The sequence below is a fragment of the Myxine glutinosa genome, chromosome 12 (genome assembly GCF_964187855.1).
Source record: "Myxine glutinosa chromosome 12, kmMyxGlut1.1, whole genome shotgun sequence".
Classification (NCBI taxonomy): domain Eukaryota; kingdom Metazoa; phylum Chordata; class Myxini; order Myxiniformes; family Myxinidae; genus Myxine; species Myxine glutinosa.
Genome location: NC_136272.1, coordinates 56,195,744 through 56,216,420, shown reverse-complemented (window position 1 = coordinate 56,216,420; position 20,677 = coordinate 56,195,744). Strand labels below are relative to the sequence as shown.

The following is a 20,677-nucleotide window of genomic DNA, read 5'->3' as shown; positions in this document are numbered from 1 at the left end:
ATACGTGTGGAGTGTGTGTGGACTGTGGAGTGTGTGTGGCGTACGTGTGGCGTACGTTTGGCTTACTTGTGGGTCCACACGGGTCCACAGGCAGATGACACAGCCTCAGTTTCTCGCAATACCGCAAAAACGCCTCAATGGGCAAGCTACGGGTGTAAACTGACAGGTCCGTCTGATCAAACGACAGCCTTCCCGTCATGTTGTTTATTGCACCCAAGATGGCGGCCGGAACCGGTTGCCATGGACGACGCTCACACGCGATGCAAGGCCTCTATCGGCTGGATATTGTCATTTATTGAAACGAAGACGTTCTTTGTCGGGTTCGTGTGAAGCAACCAGAAGACCTAGAGAGCTGCGGGTGGTCTTGTTAGTTAGGCCTGGATCCTATCTCGTTTGTCATGAAGTTGTAAGTGTCTGTAATAATCTGGTGGACTGGGAGAAGAGATCGTGGGAGACCATCGGCCTGTGAGACCACTTGCGCATGCGCAGTGTTGACGCGATCGACGCATTGGAATGTTTGAGGGTACGGCGAGGCGATCTCGAGAAGGAAATGGCAATCTATAATATGCTTGAAGAACTTAATGATTTTCAGAATAAATACATTTTAAAATAACTTTAGCTTGTGTTCATTATTTACAAAAAAAAGGCCTACAAGTCCTATTGGCTGTCTTTAATTTCTCTCTGGACGGCGCCACGGCAGATGAGGAGGACCGCAAGGCATGAGGACACAAAAAAAACCTCTATATGTGCAATTCATGCTTTTCAAAATAAAAATAAAATAACCGCATCGCCGCATCAATTCTGGAACTTTGGTCTGACCAGAGACCAGCAATATATATTTTTTGGTCTAACGGCCTGAATCGCGGCTCGCTAATTCGCTCAGCGTGTCCACTAATGCCGTGGTTCGGGTGGGGTTATTTCCTTGCTTCCCGGAAGGCGCTGGTACTTAGGTAATAGGACCAATTCGACCAACCACCCTATTCAGCGCTGACCGGAAGGAACGTGATAGCCCCGGGATCGCGTCGGCCAGTAAAAGGACAAGGGGATTAATCCCCCCTTGATAAGGGGGAGGCCGACGTTGGAGATCCGCAACAATATTGTTGCGGAGTCGGGACCCCAGGACAAACAGACACTCACACGGGAATTGTAGCGGGCAGGGTGGAAGGTGCAGGTAGATGGTTCCAGGTAGGTCGACTCTGTCCAGGCTCCGGTTCCACGGGCGAAGAACGGCAGGCAGCTTCGCGTGTCGTCGACCGCTAGCAGACCTTACATATAGCGAGGGGCTGGGATGCTGCGTACGTAATATGTTTATCGAGCAAACGCTCTCTCTCTCGCAAGTTCATACAAGGGCTTTCCGAAGCAGTTCGTCAAAGGGCTCTGTGCAGCTTCATCTCTCAGCAGCCGACGCTCCCAGCAGACCTCCCACAAGCAGTCCGCCTCAGCCAGACCCCACAAAGCGCCGTCTCCAACCCGAGTCGACTCGTAAAAAAGGCTCGCGCTCGTGCTTATATTACGCGCCCCCAGATTACTCCGCGCTTCATAGAGCCATGCCCGTGATGGTATTTCATCAGCCCTGGTTGGTTGGCGAGGGCTTACCGGCTCCGCCCTTGATGGTGAGTTGACGTGGCCACACCTTGTTCTTGTGTCCCGCCCCCTTTTTCCTCGGCCTGAGACCGCATGGTCAATGGCGTTTGGAGCGAGCGCTAAGGCGACGAAGGCTCAATGCAGCGAACGCTGCTAATCAAACCACGTGACAATTTGGGGAGAGACAAGCCCCGACTGTAGGGGCGCATAATGGCGTAGTTTGGAGAGAGCAGCTGCAAAATGAACAAAAGGGCCTATTCTTATTGAATTGACACCGCAGATTCAACTATTGGGAACACAGCCTTAACGAGACACATAATAAGGAAATAACTGAAAGTCCTATGGTGTCCTACGTGTTGCTGTGGTCTAACTATGGGTGCGACCTTTGACCTTTTAATGATGAGAATTATTTACAAAAGTGATTATTTATTTACAAAAGTGTGGGTTCTCAAAACCGCAACAATATATTTGGTTTGTTAGAATTACGTTTTTCCTTTATCATTACACAAGGAACATGGATAAACCATAATGGCTGATCGCCGCTGAATGCGCCATATTCGCGTGTAGGGTCATGTTGTTTAGAGGCTTCCTACAGATTTCCAGTGGCTTGTTGGCAAGGTTGTCCATATACATTTTGTCTCCAGATATATATAGATATGATTTTTGGCAGCCAACCTTTTACAGCACGCCGTGTCTGTTAAACCCATTTGCCCCCCCACCCCCCTCCCAATTATAACCCCTTTTTAGTGTCTTTAAAAAAACCAACAAACCTTTCATTTCCTTATCACCTCCAAACCTTTCACCTTCCCTGACCACGCCAATTCCCCCAATGAATTCCACCCTTCCTCCAACATTTTCAAATGAATCTCTGACTTGAAAATCTCAAGAAACCCAGTTTGTAATAAATATTCGATTTTCATTAATCGTTCAAAAGCTTTTCATTTTTTTTTTTGCCATGATCTTTTTTGATCTTTTTGCCATGCCATGATTTTGCCATTTTCATTTCATTAATCTTTTGGGTCTCACTATCTGCCATGATCTTTCCTGGGAAAACCACATTTCCAAGCTGGCCTCCAAAGCCAGTCGCCGACTGGGCATCCTCCGTCGTGCGAAGTCCTTCCTTGGCTCACCTGAGCTCCTCACCACACACAATGCTTTCATCCGCAGCTCAATGGAATGCTGTTCTCCCCTATGGGCCGGTGCTCCTGCCTCACACCTAGCCCGGCTTCGAAACCAAAGCTTTCACAATCATTGGAATCTCCCTTGATGAAGCTATCTCCAAGGGCCTTTCACTCACTCACCGCAGACAGGTAGGTGGTCTTTCTGTCTTCTACCGACTCCTCTCTGGCCTTGCTCCCCCAGCTCTCTCTGTGCTTTGTCCCCCAAATATTCCTACAGGTCGCACAAGATCTGCCAGCAACCCTCTGATGGTTAAACTGCCGAAATCTCGGCTCTCTGCTCACCTTCACTCTTTCATTCCTCTTTTCTCCCGCCTCTGGAACAAACCCCCACACTCCCTTCAATCCCACTCCTCCCTCCAGGTCTTTAAAACAGCTGTTCACCACCATCTCTTATCTTTCCCCATCCAAAACCTTGATCTTTTCTACCCCCACTAATTCACCCCAGATCCACCTTGTTTGAAATTCCACCTTCTTTCCTGGAAGTCCTGGCAGTGTCCATATGTTTTATACCTCTCCCACCCCCCCCCCCCTCCCATGCCTCCCTCCCCCCAAAGCCCTTTCCCTCTCACAGATGTTGTGTTTGTGTTCCTCCCCCTCTCGCCCCATCTTGTCTACCGCTCCCCATGTTAAATGTTTTATGTGTCGGTTTGTCTTTCTGTGTGATTAATGTTAGCTCTTTCACGAGCCTCGATCTTGTATACAAAAAAACAAAAACAAAAAAAAACCAAATTCTGAGGGCCTTTCTCTCACTCACCGCAGGCAGGTTGTTGGTCTTTCTGTCTTCTACCGACTCCTCTCCAGCCTTGCTCCCCCTGCTCTGTTTGTGATCTGTCCCCCAAATATTTCTACAGGTCGCACAAGATCTACCAGCAACCCTCTTATGGTTAAACTGTCAAAATAAAGATTCTGCTCACCTTCACTCTTTCATTCCTCTTTTCTCCTGTCTCTGGAACAAACTCCCTCACTCTCTTCAATCCCACTCCTCTCTGCAGATTTAAAAACAGCTGTTCACCACCATCTCTTATCCTCCCCTATCCAAAACCTTGATCTTTTCTACCCCCGTTAATACACCCCAAATCCACCTCATTAAAATTCTGTTTTCTTTCTTGAAATCCCCTGTAGTGTCCATTTTGTTTATCCAGTGTACCCTTCCACAGACCTCCTGATGGATGTCGCTGTTCCCTATTGTTGCGTTTACCTCTCTCTCTCCCTATTGTCTTCCACTCCCTTTTTATATGTCATATGTGTTAGCTCTTGTACAAGCCTTGACTAAGTATGTAAAATAATAATAATAATAATAACAAAAACAGTGTCATATCCTTTTGCTCATTGTGGCACTAGTGATTAAAAACTACTTCACTGCAGCACTCGTCATCCACGTTAGCGCTGCGCTAAATGTGCTAATTACAGTCTCATCTTGGGATTGCTGCGCAGATGCAGAAGTACCTAAAACCACTCGACACATTTGGTCGGTATGCTTATATACGGTAGTGCTCTTGCTTCACTAAGCTGAACTGAAGATTCGCATATTGAATCATATTTCCTTCTATAGTCAATAAGGCAATACAATACTGTATATGTGCACATGTGAAAATCATCGTAAAAGACAGCGCTGGACCGATTTATACCAAATTTTGCATACTTGTTGTGGTACCCAGGGTCAACTTATGGGCACAATACTCCTCCCCCACCCTGCTCGGGGGGACGACTTACAACTTTCGCCCAATCTCCACTGACTTTTGCATACGTGTTGGTAATGGCCAGGGTTTAAAAAAAAATAAAAAAATCCTCCCTCTGTGAGGAGGAGAAGTGGGGATTGAGTGGAGGGGGGGGGGGGGGGGGGGCGGGGGAGACGACTTGCCAATGCTCCTTGAGGGCGTGGGTGTTTTTTGTGTAATATAAATGTTATATTCACTGGAATATTAGGAACATGGATCGGCCTGTTTAGCATTCCCATTGGAACTAAAGGCTTATGATGCTTTGAAGCCACGTTCAAATCCCTTATGCTATATGTACAGACTTGGCATTTCATATGGAATATTTTTTTTGTGGGGGTGAACTTACTTTTCAAGATGACTTAGAACCAAAAGTTCATTGGAATTATGTTGAAATTATTCTAGATTTTGTTAATGTGACCTTTAAAATGTGACCACTTTCTGAATAATCCTCTCCAAGAAGTTCTGTCACTCAAGCTTTTGGGTCTCACTATCTGCCATGATCTTTCCTGGAAAAATCACATTTCAAATCTGGCCTCCAAAGCCAGTCGCCGACTGGGCATCCTCCGTCGTGCGAAGTCCTTCCTTGGCACACCTGAGCTCCTCACCACATACAAGGCTTTCATCCGCAGCTCAATGGAATACTGCTCTCCCCTCTGGGCTGGTGCTCCTGCCTCACACCTAGCTCGCATTCACGCTGTTGAAACCAAAGCATTCAGAATCATTGGAATCTCCCGCGATGAAGCTAACTCCAAGGGCCTCTCACTCACTCACCGCAGGCAGGTTGGTGGTCTTTCCGTCTTCTACCGACTCCTCTCTGGCCTTGCCCCCCCAGCTCTCTCTGGGCTCTGTCCCGCAAATATTCCTACAGGTCGCACAAGATCTGCCTGCAACCCTCTTTTGGTTAAACTGCCAAAATCAAGACTCTCTGCTCACCTTCACTCCTTCATTCCTCTTTTCTCCCGCCTCTGGAACAAACTCCCTCACTCTCTTCAATCCCACTCCACCCTCCAAGTCTTTAAAACAGCTGTTCACCACCATCTCTTATCTTCCCCCATCCAAAACCTTGATCCTTTCTACTCCCGCTAATTTCACCCCAATTCCACTTTTTGAAATACCAACTTCTGTCCTGGAAGTCCTTGGTGTCCTTGTGCTTTATACTTCTCCCTCCCCCCCCCCCCCCTTCCCATGCCTCCTCCCCTCGGGTCCTCTCCCTTCCACACATCTCCCTGCTCTCGGATGTTGTGTTTGTGTGCTTCCCCTTTTCTCCCTATCTTGTCTTCCGCTCCCTCTTTTTGTGTATTTTGTTTGTCTGGTCGATTTGTTTGTGAAGTAAATGTTAGCTCTTTCACGAGCCTCGATTCAGTATACAAAAAAGAAAAGAAAAAAGAAAAACAAACAAACAAAAAAAACACATTTGACATTTCGAAGCAAATAAATTGATCCTTGAAAGTGATGTAAACTGATATCGAACTCAATTCACGGACAGTACTGTGTTAAACTTCTGTGCGTTTTCCAGAAGTATCTCTTTATTTTGCACATTAGCCCAAAATCTTTTTAACAAAAACAAAAGTTACATTACGACTGGGTTTACGGACAGTAAAATTGAGTGGAGTGGAGTCGCCATTGAGTCTGCCCTCTGCATGGTCCCGGCTCTGCTCCTAGCTTCGCCTGCCCAGCTCCTTCGCTGTTTCCTCGGGCCCGCTCCCGTGGGATGTGGCCATTGTTTGCAGCGGTGGTGGTGGCGGTTTGCCGCCGTGATCTTGATTAGCGGCGGCGGTCGTTTGCCGCTGCATTTGCCGCTTTGCCTCCTCAACCTTGGCCTCGTGCTCATCTCTTCGCTCCTGTCTGCCCTCTGCTCGGTCCCGGCTCTGCTCCTGGCTTCACCTGCCCGGCTCCTTCGCTGTTTCCTCGGGCCCGCTCCCATGGGTTGTGACGATTGTTTCGCCTCCTCAACCTTGGCCTCGTGCTCGTCTCTTCGCTCCTGCCTGGCATGGCTCTGCGGTACTCCGCCGCAAGGCTTCTTCTGCTTAATACCCGCTCCACCCCATCATCAGCCATTCCATGTCAAATCATCAAAGAATCTGCCGTCATCTCTCAGATTTTTGTAAAACTTTGGGAACCAATTGGGACCCATGAAAAACGGCAAGAACTCAAATATTTTTGCTAACAGCCTCTTAATTAGTGAGATACAGACTAACGAACTTTGGACTAATTAGCGTGACGTCGCGAATTCAAATGGCCATATCTCTAAAAGTATAACACCTAGAGAGCTGGTTTTGGTGTCATTTTAAAGGTATTTTCATGCCCTATGAATTTGTCTGGGCAACATTTTCCTACCTCCAACCACAAAAAAGTTATCACAAAATATAAACTTCAATTGTGAATCCCCAAAAAATGTATCCTTCAAATTTCCTCAAATTCATCCCAGAGGTACCTTATGATGTCAAGAAGCTTCCACATAAATTTTGTGATGGGCACTCCAATAGTTTCTGAGATATGAGCAATAATGTACATGTACGTATGGCATATAGGTTCGAAAATCAGCATTTGTAATGTATTATACAATCAATAAGTGAGTTCAAGTACACAGTGTTCACTAACCTGACTTAGGTTCACTAACCAGTGTCACCGATTTTCTTGGTTTTGGATTTCACATATTTATCTGCAGCAAGTCTCTTTTTTGGAATAGGTGATTCTCCAATCAATCCCAAAGACTCATTCAGTGTATTCAGTTCCATTTCAGGAGAATGAAATTCAAACTCCCCTGAACTGCCTGGTATTGGTGATTCACCTCCACCATCATTGTCCTCACTACTGCTAATAGCGCTGCTGGTCACTGGTAATCGTATTTCACTCTGAGTCTCTACCACACCTGGTTGTCTTTTTGCCAGTTTCTTACGACACTGGGTTCAGATTTTCTGTGCACTTTGCAGTTTGAGGCTTGGATGAGCGGCTATGGCTTTTTGGCTAACAGCTCTCAAGCCAGACGACTTTGGTTTTTCATGAGCTCCAAAGGGATTGCAGCAGGATTTCTGCTTCAAGATGAACTTTTCCTTGGCAGTCGTCATTTTTCTGCAGCTCCTTCAGAAGTGAACTGCCAATTTCTGTTGGTGGCAGGCCTAAGCATTACACTAAGCCAACTTGGACTTTCCCTGGGGATCTTAGACTGTGAAAGTTGCATCACCTCGACTTACCCACATGGGAAATCCCAGTTGGAATTCCCCAGATGAGAATTCCCCTCAGGCCCAGTTGAAAATGAAAGTATATGATACTTCAAAGCAATTGATGGTTGTTCCCTGTGTTCCCTGTCATGGCTAGGTTAGAATGATTGTATAATACATTACAAATGCTGATTTTCGAACCTATATGCCATACGTACATGTACATTATTGCTCATATCTCAGAAACTATTGGAGTGCCCATCACAAAACTTATGTGGAAGCTTCTTGACATCATAAGGTACATCTGGGATGAATTTGAGGAAATTTGAAGGATACATTTGTTTTGGATTCACGATTGAAGTTTATATTTTGTGATAACTTTTTTTGTGGTTGGAGGTAGGAAAATGTTGCCCAGACAAATTCATAGGGCATGAAAATACCTTTAAAATGACACCAAAACCAGCTCTCTAGGTGTTATACTTTTAGAGATATGGCCATTTGAATTCGCGACATCGCGCTAATTAGTCCAAAGTTCGTTAACCTGTATCTCACTAATTAAGAGGCTGTTAGCAAAAATATTTGAGTTCTAGCTGTTTTTCATGGGTCCCAATTGGTTCCCAAAGTTTTACAAAAATCTGAGAGATGACGGCAGATTCTTTGATGATTTGACATGGAATGACCCTCATGCATCTCTGCAATCAAATCCAATGGACACCTGCGACGACCCAGGTACATTCACCGTGGCTCCGGTCATAAGTTTGTTCATTTACAATCAGGTCACTCCATCCCCATCCTCTGGTCGGCTCAGCGCACTCCCACTCATCGTCCCAGCGCACCTGGTCACAGCAACGCACACAATCGCACCTTGGCCACATCACCTGATTTCATCCCCGCCGTACAAAACAACATCAAGCTCACCCAGTTCAATACCCGGTCCCTCAACAACAAATCCCTCATCCTCAATGACTACATCCTGGAAAATAAACTGGACTTTCTCTGTCTCACTGAAACCTGGCAACAACCTCTGGACTACTTCGCACTCAACCTCACCACACCCAATGGATATTCCTACATCAATAAACCACGCTCGGAGGGCCGAGGTGGTGGAATTGCCGTTATTCACCGACAAGACATCAGGACCAGCCTCATCTCCATCGCATCTGCTCCATCATTTGAACACCTGGCTTTTAAACTCTCTGGTCACACACAGTCAGTCATGGCTGTTGTCTACCGCCCTCCCAAACCACACGCATCATTCCTGTCTGACTTCTCCTACTTTCTGACCCAGCTATGTTCCCTCTCCCCCTCAATCCTCCTCCTTGGTGATTTCAATATCCACATGGACTCCACTGACTCCACGATAACCACCGACTTCACTGATTTACTCACCTGCTTTAACCTCACTCAACATGTCAACTTTCCTACCCATAACCGTGGTCACATTTTGGACCTTGTCTGCTCTAGTGGATTAATCTTGCACCATCTCTCTGGCTCCGACCTCACCCTCTCTGACCACTTAGCCATCACTATGACCATCAACATCCCCGCCCCAACACCAAGGCATTATTGCACTATCAACTTCCGTAAGCTAAACGCTCTTTCACCTACCTCACTCATCCACCCTCTCTGAAAAAATGTCCACTTCTCCCTTCGTTGACCTCCACAACCCTTCTGATCTCACTGACTACTACAACCACACTCTCTCCTCCTGCCTTGACCAACTTGCGCCTATAAAAACCAAAACGGTTTCTTTCACCCATTCTGCTCCCTGGTTTACCCCTGAACTCCGCCTGATGAAAACTCGTGCTCGCCAACTTGAAAGACTCCGCAATAAAACAGGTCTCACAATTCACTCCCAAGCCTACAAGGACCACCTACAACACTACAAAGATGCCCTCTCCCGCGCCCGCTCCGCCTACTACTCTCAAATTATCCACTTTGGCTCCGGAAACCCCAAAGCACTCTTCTCTACAATAAACAAACTCCTCAGCCCCCTGAACACCACCACCCAGTCATTCACAGTAGACAACTGCATCTCCTTCCTTTCATTCTTCCAACGCAAAGTTGAAAACATCTACAACAGCTTGACCACCGCCGCAACCGCTCACCCTCAAACCACCTGCCCCCCCTTATCCTGCCATCCCCTGTCTCAATTCTCCCCAATCTCCCCTACTGACCTCTCTGATCTCCTCATAGGAAACAAAACTGCCACCTGCACTCTTGACCCCATCCCCTCCAGCTTTGTCAAGGCCTCCCTTCCTGCTCTCTCTCCACTTATCATTGCAACAATAAACTCCTCCCTGTCTACAGGCATCGTCCCACCATCCCTCAAAATTGCTGATGTTACCCCCATTCTGAAACAACCTGGACTAAACCCTGACACCCTAAACAACTTCAGACCCATCTCCAACCTACCCTTTCTGTCGAAAGTTTTGGAACGCGCTGTAGCCGCTCAACTCAAACATCACCTCTCTGCCAATAACCTGTATGAAACATTCCAATCCAGCTTCCGCTCCAACCACAGTACTGAAACTGCTCTCCTCAAAATCACCAACGACCTTCTCCTCTCCTCTGATGCTGGCAACCTCAACATTCTCATCCTCCTCGACCTCAGCGCCGCCTTTGACACCATCGATCACACCATCCTCCTCACCCGACTTGAAACCACCTTTAACGTTACTGGCACTGCCCTCTCTTGGATTAAATCATACCTCTCTGACAGACGCCAGTTCATCTCCATCAATAACTGCAAATCCCCCACTGCTCCCCTCCCCCAAGGTGTCCCCCAAGGTTCAGTTCTTGGCCCCCTCCTCTTCATCCTTTACCTGTCCCCCCTCGGTCACTTAATCCGCCGTCATGGTCTCCAATTCCACTGCTTCGCCGATGACATCCAGCTTTTCATCTCCACCAAGTCCATTTCCACCACCACCCACTCTATCCTGACAAACTGCATCACTGAAATAAAATCCTGGCTTCAAATTCACTTCCTCAAACTTAACTATGATAAATCTGAAATAATCATCATTGGCCCAAAAACGCTCATAAAATCCACCAACAACTTTGCCCTCAACATCGACGGTATCCCAGTATCCACCTCCCCTCACATCTGGAATCTTGGCATCATCTTTGACCAAACCCTCTCCTTCGACAAATGCACTAAACAGATCACAAAGACAGCCTTCTTTCACCTGAAAAACATCGCCCGTCTCCGTCCATCCCTCTCCTCCATGGCTGCAGAAACCCTCATCCACGCCTTCATCACCTCCCGTCTGGACTACTGCAATAGCCTCCTCGATGGTTCACCCTCAACAATCACCAATAAACTCCAATACATTCAGAACTCCGCTGCCCGTCTACTTACCCATTCCCGGACCCGTGACCACATCACCCCCGTCCTTTACAAGCTTCACTGGCTCCCCATCTCCCAAAGAATCCAGTACAAAATCCTCCTCTTGACCTACAAAGCCCTCCATAACCTGCCCCCATCCTACCTGGCTGACCTCCTCTCCAGACACACTCCCAACCACAACCTCCGCTCTGCTGGTACCAACCTCCTGACCCCCCCCCCACCCCCCACCCATCCGGACCAAATTCAGATCCTGGGGGGACAGGGCCTTCTCCATCGCTGCTCCCACCCTCTGGAACTCACTACCTTACACCATCAGAGACTCCTCCTCACTCACCACATTCAAAACATCACTCAAGACCCACCTGTTCAACACTGCATTCAACATTTAACCCACAGCATTTAACCCCTGACTATCTCTTCTCCTTCTCCCTCCTTTTTGCTTTGAATATTTCCCTATTGATTCTTGTTTTTTGCAATTGTTTTTATGTTTTGCTATGCATTATGTTTTGCACTCTGTCAAAGCATCTTTGGGCTCCCTGAAAAGCGCTATATAAAATAAATGCATTACTATTATAATTATTATTAAAATTACAGTTCAGTACTTCGTGTAACCCCCACAGGCATTCAGTAGAGCACGTACACGTTGAGGCATGCTGTTCACGAGGTTTGCCAAGGTTTGGACAGGAATCGCTTGCCATGCAGTTACAATAGCCTGCTGCAATTCACGCACAGAGGCAGGCTGCTGGTCCAAGTTGTCGATTTGACGCGTTAATTCTGCCCACAAGTTCTCTATCGGATTCATATCCGGGGACATGGCAGGCCACTCCATATGCTCTACACCACGGTCAGCAAGAAAGTGTTGGATCATGCGAGCACGATGAGGCTGTGCATTGTCATCTTGGAAGACACCCCTCTGGAATAGGGACACCCCTCTGAGCATTTCGTTTCAGGATCTTTTACACCTGACCTTGAGTGATGCCATACTGCCGAGCAATAGCACGCTGTTTCATGCCGGAATTTCGTAAAGCCACCACTAAATGACAAACAGCATTGTCGAGTTGACGGACCATCTCCAGGGGAAGCGGCAATAACTTTTGTAGACGTGCAGCAGTTGTTTTCCACTAATACAGAATGCAACAACCCTTATATGCCCGATTGTGAAGCCAATCGTCAAATGTACCTGTCCGTACATTTTGTCACGCCAACTGTGATATAATCCTGTTATTGACTTCTTGCTGCGACAGACAATCAGTGACATGGTTCTTTTAACAAAGAAATCACCGAAGCGTATAAGAAACTCACCACATTGATATACCGAGTTCAGAAAGTAAACCCAAGTCAAGAAAAAAAAAAATCCCATATTAAATGCCAAGTCTGTATTTGTCCATTACTCTACTAATGTCGTGGTAATTCACATAATGTCCATGGAATCTTTAAATGAATTTTCCTGCATATCATTTATGTCCAAGCTTCATCAAGAACCTTGGGACAATGTCACAAAAACAAAAGAAAACTTGGGAATCCATGGAAATCCAGATATTTATTCCATCTAATTTGTGTTTAAGCCATTTACTTTTTGACAATGTGAGTCGATTCACTTTTTTGACAATGTGAGCGATTGTGAAAGACATTAGTTCCACTCTACTTGTGTTGTGAATTTGATTATTTTAGGAAGTACCTGGCCTCGGTGTTTGAAAGCATCCAGAGGCTGTGCTACATGGGCCTACTCCAGTTTGGTCCTGCTGACAAGTATCAGGAGAGAGACCAAGTAAGTTGGTTCTGGATTTAGCACGATTATTATCATACTTGTATTTTATATGATATGTTATTGTACTATGTCACTTTCAGTGTTATGTTTGGTTACATTTTATGAGTTCTCAATCTTAATATGATAACAACCGGCATTTTAAGGCCATTTTCCCTACTAGAGCGGGGGTTAGCCTTGCGGGCCCCATGACAATCTTCTCCATTTTGCCCTATTTAATTCCTATATTTTGCCCTATATTTAAAATCTTAATATGATAACATACCTGCAAATTTTACTGCTGACAACTTTTACAAGAGAGAGCAAGACATCAACCCTCTTATGGTTAAACTGCCAAAATCAAGACTTTCTGCTCACCTTCACTCCTTCATTCCTCTTTTCTCCCGCCTCTGGAACAAACTCCCTCACTCTCTTCAATCCCACTGCACCCTCCAGGTCTTTAAAACAGCTGTTCACCACCATCTCTTATCCTCCCCCATCCAAAACCTTGATCTTTTCTACCCCCGCTAATTTCGGTCCCCTTGTGTTTTATACCTCTCCCCCCCGCCCTCCCCCTCCCACGCCTCCTGCCCCCAAGCCCTCTCCCTCCCACACTTCTCCCTGCTCTCAAATGTTGTGGTTGTGTGCTTCCCCTTCTCTCCCCATCTTGTTTTCCGCTCCCTCTTTTTGTGTGTTTTGTTTGTCTGGTTGATTTGTTTGTGAAATAAATGTTAGCTCTTTCACGAGCCTCGATTCAGTATACGAAAAAAAACCAAAAAAAAAAAAAAAAAACCCCCTAATATGATGCATGCACATTCTGGAAGACATTGTGACTAAGCTAAACAAGTATTCCCTTCAAACAAACAAATTACATCATGCAAAGTTTGTTCAAATAAAACACACTCACTCGAACCATTCGGGCAAAATTAGTGGACAAATGAAAAGTGTCCATCTTCAAGCATCATCACCTCATCAACTAGATGGTATTCATTGAATATTTACCCTGCTCAGTCAACTTGTTGTGAGCCAACTCTTATGTTTTTTAAGGTTGTTTTTTTTGGATCCAATATGGCTGCCAGACCACATGAGCAATGACATCAAAAATTGATATTCTCTAATGTAATTGTTGCATACATCATGCTCAATAAATTTCAAACTGATTAGACTAATCGTTGTCCCTGTCGAATTATGACATTAAAGCGCGGCGTTACTGGGGGCCGCGGTCGGATGAGATGTCTGAGGGGGCGCCGAACCGGGCGACCCAGGTGGCGATGAAAGCCTGCGCGACATCGGCCGCCGTTGTGGAAGCCAACGGCACGGCCTCCGGCCACCGGGTGGTGCGGTCCACCATGGTGAGGACGTGGGTGAAACCCCGCGAGGGGGGCAGAGGTCCCACCAGGTCCACGTGGACGTGGTCAAACCGGCGTTCCGGCACCGTGAACGGGGCCAACGGGGCCTGAGTGTGCCGGTGCACCTTGGCGCGCTGGCACGCGAGGCATGTCCTGGCCCAGCCGCGGACGGCCTTCCGGAGGCCATGCCAGACGAACTTGTCGGCGATCAGCCTTTGGGAGGCCCTCGCGCCCGGGTGGGACAGGCCGTGGATGGCGTCAAACACCTGGCGCTGCCAGCCCGCGGGCACAATGGGGCGGGGACGCCCGAGGGAGACGTCGCACAAGAGGGCCGCGCCCGCGCCGTCGAACGGCACCTCGGTGACGCGGAGGCCCGTGACGGCGGTCCGCAAGGCCTGGACGTCGGGGTCAGCGGCCTGGTCCGCTGCCATCCGGGCATAGTCGATGCCGAGGTGGACTGCGTGGGCGACGGCCCGGGAAAGGCAATCCGCCACCGGGTTGTCCTTCCCCGCGACGTGCTGGATGTCCGTCGTGTACTCGGACACGGCCGAGAGGTGACGCTGCTGCCGGGCCGACCACGGCTCGGTGACCTTGCCCATCGCGAAGATCAGCGGCTTGTGGTCGACGAAGGCAGTGAACGCCCGGCCCTCGAGCAGATGGCGGAAGTGCCTGACCGCCAAGTGAAGTCCGAGCAACTCGCGGTCGAAGGTACTGTAACGGCGTTCGGGCGGGCGAAGCTGCCGGCTAAAGAACGCCAGCGGTTGCCAAGCTCCACGCACCCATTGCTCGTGCACCGCGCCCACCGCGTAGTCCGAGGCATCGGTGGTGAGGGCGATCGGTGCATCGGGCGCCGGGTGCGCGAGCATGGTGGCGTTAGCCAAGGCGAGCTTCGCGCCCGTGAACGCCGTGTCCATCTGCTCGGTCCAGGTAACGTCGCCTTTGCCCGGCTTACCTCGGAGAGCTTCGTGCAGGGGGCGCAGGAGCTGGGCGATACGGGGCAGGAACCGATGGTAAAAGTTCACCATGCCCAGGAACTCCTGCAGCCCTCTGATCGTGCGGGGGCGCGGAAACCCCTTCACCGCCTCCACCTTGGCCGGCAGGGGGACGGCTCCGTGCCTGGTGACACGGTGCCCCAGAAAATCGATTGTGGCGGCGCCGAACCGGCACTTTGCGGGGTTCACAATCAGGCCATGCTGGCCCAGGCGTTCGAAGAGCGTGCGGAGGTGGCGTAGGTGCTCTTCGCGGGACGCGCTGGCGACGAGGATATCGTCCAGGTAGACGTAGACAAAATCCAAGTCGCGCAGGACGCTGTCCATCAGTCGCTGGAACGCCTGAGCCGCATTCTTCAGACCGAAGGGCATGCGCAGGAACTCGAAGAGTCCGAATGGCGTGATGACCGCCGTCTTCGGGACGTCCTCCGGCCTGACGGGGACCTGATGGTAGCCGCGTATGAGGTCCACCTTCGAGAAGAAGGACCTGCCCGCCAAACGGGCGGAAAAGTCCTGAATGTGGGGGACGGGGTAGCGGTCGGGAGTCGTGGCGTCATTGAGACGGCGATAGTCCCCGCACGGTCGCCATCCCCCGCCGGGCTTCGGCACGATGTGCAGCGGCGACGCCCAAGCGCTCTCTGAGCGCCGAACGATGCCGAGTCGCTCCAGGGTAGCGAACTCCGCTTTTGCCACCGCCAGCTTCGTCGGCTCGAGGCGGCGTGCCCGGGCGTAGACCGGTGGCCCGACGGTGGGGATGTGATGGGCCACCCCGTGCTTGACGGCCCCCGCCGAGAAGGTGGGCCGCGTGAGGGCCGGGAAGCCGGCGAGGAGGCGGGTGAATGCGTCCGCTGCCGGAAGCGTACAGACCAACGTGGCCGGAACCGAATCGTTCGGCAAGCCGCTTGGCAAGCCGCTCGTTGAGCTGGGCAACGCACATGCGAGCGAGCTGAACGTCTCGGCCTGGACAAGCCGTCTGCGCTTGACGTCGACCAGGAGCCCATTAGCGCACAGGAAGTCCGCGCCAAGCAGTGCCATGGGCACGTCGGCGGTGACGAATGTCCATCGGAAAACCTGCCCTCCAAACCGCAGAGAGAGGCAGCGTTTTCCGTACGTACGGATGGGCGTCCCGTTCGCGGCAAGCAGCGCGGGGCCCCCACCCGCGGCGTGCTTGTCTGACGTGCCGGCGGGAATGACACTCACCTGTGCTCCCGTGTCGCACAGGTAACGGCGCCCGGAGAAGGTGTCCGTTATGAACAGCAGGCTGCTCGAACGGCCGGCGCTCATCGCCACAATTGAGCGCCGGCCCGGGCGTTTCCCGACCCGTTGAAGGAGCACGGCAGATGACACCGCCGAGCTTCGTGGCCGAACTTGGCGTGGAACCAGCACCAGGTGGTGGAGCTGGAGGAGCGCGGCTGGCTCCGCCAGGCCGGTGGAGTCGACGGGTTTCCCCGCGGTGGCGGTTTTCGCCGCGGCGGTGGGCGGGGCGTGGCGGCGTTCACGAGGTGCGTATCAGCATGCTGCTGAAACTCAGCGTGCTGTAGAAGATGATGCTGTGGAACAGCAGCGTCGAAGGCCGTGACGGCCACGCCAACGCTCGCCCGCGTGTCCGAAGCGGCGAAGTACTTGTCCGCCTCGGCCGCCAATGCTCGGGGTTCCGTTAGCCCGGTCCCGGCCAACGCGAGGCGAACCTGCGCTGGAAGTTGGCGACGGAAAAGCGCCCGGAATAGCGAACCGGGGGCTTCGTCGCCCAACAGTGACAGCATATGGTCCATTCGGACCGACGGGCGCGTCTCACCGAGCTCGGGGAGATCCAGGAGGCGGTCGGCCCGTGCGTCGTCCGTGAGGCTGAACGTGGCTAGGAGTAGCCGCTTGAGTGCCTCGTACTTGTGGCCGTCCGGTGGGTGGCGAAGGACGGACACAACTCGAGCGGCCGTGCCGGGCCCGAGGGAGGCGACGACGTGGCAGTAGCGCGTGTCATCGCCGGTGAGGTGCCGAAGCTGAAATTGGGCTTCGGCCTGGACGAACCAGACTTCGGCCTGAGCCTCCCAAAATTCCGGAAGTTTGACGAAGGCGGCCATGGCGATGGCGTCGCGTGTGGAAGGATCGCTCCGGCAGATCCAACGTCGAGGGTCACCAGTAAAGCGCGGCGTTACGCGCGCTGCTTGTGAGCAAGGAGGAAGCGGACAAGCGGTAACATATAAACGTTTTTATTGTAAGACTACACTGTAACACTGTACTCCTCCGGGCTGGTCGCCCGGGGTATATCATGAGGCCACGCCTACCCCTCGGGCGTGGCCACCGCCCACTTGGTGCGTGGAATGATGTCACCACGCCAGTGGGCTTTTGTGTCCGCCACAACATCATAATTACAGCACCAATGACAACATCATTAACAACACCTATTCCCCATATGGAGTTATTTACAATGAGCCACGTTAGTAGATGTAAAGTGTCGGTTCCAGAACACCCTCCAGCTCAGACCACATTCCCCACATTCCCCACATCCTTCTTGTCCCCAAATCGAAACTACCTCAACCCAAAACAGGAAGTGACTAACCACAAACCGGAAGTGACCAATTAATTATTATAATTTGCCAATTTTCACATTTTCCAAAATTTCTAAAATAATTAGAACTATCAGTTTTTTAACCATGTGGTTAAAAAAATTATTTTGCGAATATTGGTATTGCTAGTTTGTAAATATTTGTGAATATTTATGACAGCGAATGTGAATCCCCATGGAGAACAAGCACGGACCCCTGTCGCAATCCGACGGTCATGCGGTCGGTTACCCTCCATATAGGAACTCTCATCCCTTACTATTACAAACTAGTCCTTTAAATAAGAAATACTAACTAAAAAAAAAAAAAATTTTTAGTTTAAAGAAATATAGTATATTAAAATGGTGTATTGCTATGTTTGTGAACGTGAATATAAACATTATAAAATTCATGAGCTCACCCCCAAACACAGGGCTAAAGAGCTACAGATGATGGTGCCACTTGAACGGGGAAAAATATATTGCCACGTTTGTGATAAGACAGTCTTGAAGAGGAGCTTTCCCACTCATCTTAAATCACGCAAACATGCACTCAAACTTTTACATATGGTAGCTCTGCTTGAACGAGAAACAAAATATTGTCGCGTTTGTGATGAGACGATCTTGAAGAGGAGCTTTCCTACTCATCTTAAGTCACAAAAACACATAAAGTTGTTGGACCAGGACCAAAATCAATAGCTGAGGTGGTTGAAACAATCAAACCCGCAGTTAAAAGCTATGTAAAGAATACGTTGACTGAGATTAACCCCCTTAAATTTTATATGGGAGTAAAAATGGAATTGAAAAAACCAAATACTGAAATAGGGGATCTTATTATAAAACGTTATATGAGAACAAAACCTTACTTTATCGCATCACTCCAGGGGTTCTTATTAATGGACGTTTATGAAAAACTTATAGAACAAGAACAACTGGTAGATCATTCGCTTGTTGGTAGTGGATTTACTATTACTAGAATACTTTTCATCGATATACATGTTCTAAAATCAAACCCCCTAAAAGCTTCTTCTTACATTGATTTGCCGACAGTTAGAAAAAATAAAAATGCGGTTATTAATATTCAAAACAAAGATCATAAATGTTTTCTATGGGGTGTTGTTGCATGCCCACATCCCGCTGAACATAATGTCCAAAGAGTATCACATTATGAGAAATATGAAAATGAGTTAAATGTTAATAGTTTACAATTTACAATGACATTATCTGATATTCCTAAATTTGAAAAAATGAATAATCTATCTGTTAATGTTTACGGACTAATTGTTAAAAACAAAGTTCAGGTTTTACAAACTTCTGATAACTATAAAAATGATGAAACTCATATTGACCTTCTACATTATAATTTGGCAGAAAATTCACATTATGCTTCCATCAAAAATTTATCAAGATTAGTTTCTTCACAAATAAACAAACACGAGTCTAAAAAATACATCTGTAAGTGATGTCTCAACTTCTTTAATAGTCAAGAAAGATAAGACAAACACTTACAATACTGTGTTATACATAAAGCCACCATAATTAATATGCCAGTAGAAGGTTCAAACATATCATTCAAAGATTTCAATAAAACTATGGCCCATCCATTCGTGATATATGCCGACTTTGAATGTATTCTTGAAAAGATGGATAACGCTTCTTCAAATCTAAACGAATCATCCACGAATAAATATCAAAAACATACTCCTTGCGGTTTCTGTTATTATATTAAATCATCCGTTAGCGATGAATACAACAAACTAGAAATTTATAGGGGGGAAAACATGGCTTATGAGTTTATAAAAACGATTAGAAACGGACTGTGCTCTCTTAACGTTGATTAATGAAACAAACCAATAAAGCGATGAACCCCCTAACAAAAGAAGAAGAAACAGAATTTAACCAACCAAATAGCATCTGTCATATCTGTGAGAAGAAAATTGATTGGGAGATATGTAATGGGGGCCTAAAGGTTAGAGATAATTGTCATCTCACCGGGAAATATAGGGGTCCGGCCCATCAAGACTGTAATCGTAATTATAAATCCCCCAATTTCATTCCGGTCTTGCTTCACAATAACTCCCATTATGATACACATCTATTTATTAATGAACTTTCAAAGACGCCCGGGAACATTTCAGCAATTCCTTACACAGATCAGAACTACATTTCATTCATAAAAACAGTTCCTTCAAACATAACATTAAGTCATTCAAAAAGAATTTTGACAAAGCATATTACAGCTCGCATCAGGTTTCTTGACTCATTTAAATTTATGGCAAGTCCATTATCTACCTTGCGAGACCCGGGAAGCACTCAGAACTGTTCACACGGTGTTTATTACAAGAGCCTGTTACATGCACGGAATATTTTTAGTGTATGCGCCAAGACGGCCGCGCCCGGTACACGGCAGCACGACCCACATTAGCAAGAAGCAAGTCGTGATGCGTACAATGCACAAGGAAGCGCCTCGAGGCCATACACCGAAAATCTTAGAGTTCCACCCGTCAAGCTGGGCATATACATAGTTCTTACCACGTCCCCCTACCCTCATCCCATACTGGGAGATCAAAGAGGTGGCCCAGACAGTGAGGAGCCTGAGTGGGCGGCAAGGCCACAGGGAGGGAGGACATAATATTTCATTTTTAGGGTGCAAGGAATCCAATGTACCAACCGTGGGAGCGATAGATCTCCCAGGGAGGTCTTCGAGCAGGAAGTGGAGTTATCATGTATGGTCTTAGACTGCCCTCAAGAGGTTTGGGAGGGTATAGCGGGGGGCCAATACTCAGTATTCTAATGGAGAAGGTGGGGGATACTTGGGTGCCTCTAATAATTGCCATGACATATATACCCTTTCTCTAACAGGATGAAACACTGCTGGTTCTTCTGTTGGAGTGAGACCCGCTTTGGTTTTTGAATCTGCCGAATATTCATTGTTTTGAAGAGCTTCCACAACATAATCAGGAGGGTGATTTCTCTCCTCAAGTTGTTGGAATGAGTCTTCATTATCAGATTTTCATGCTCCTATATCTCCAAGCTCTTGCTCTGTCATTTGACTAAAATCTT

At 48.2% G+C, this 20,677-nt stretch overlaps 1 protein-coding gene across 7 annotated transcripts in view; it reads left to right on the top strand.

The window, feature by feature from the left end:
* Positions 1-20,677, top strand: part of LOC137412947 (general transcription factor 3C polypeptide 1) — a 322,675-nt gene that overhangs the window by 157,900 nt on the left and 144,098 nt on the right. For all 7 annotated transcript variants that reach the window (XM_078766833.1, XM_078766836.1, XM_078766832.1 and 4 more), the window contains exon 21: positions 12,665-12,761. In XM_078766833.1, the coding sequence (XP_078622959.1) occupies positions 12,665-12,761 (97 nt within the window). The remainder of the gene's footprint in view (positions 1-12,664; positions 12,762-20,677) is intronic.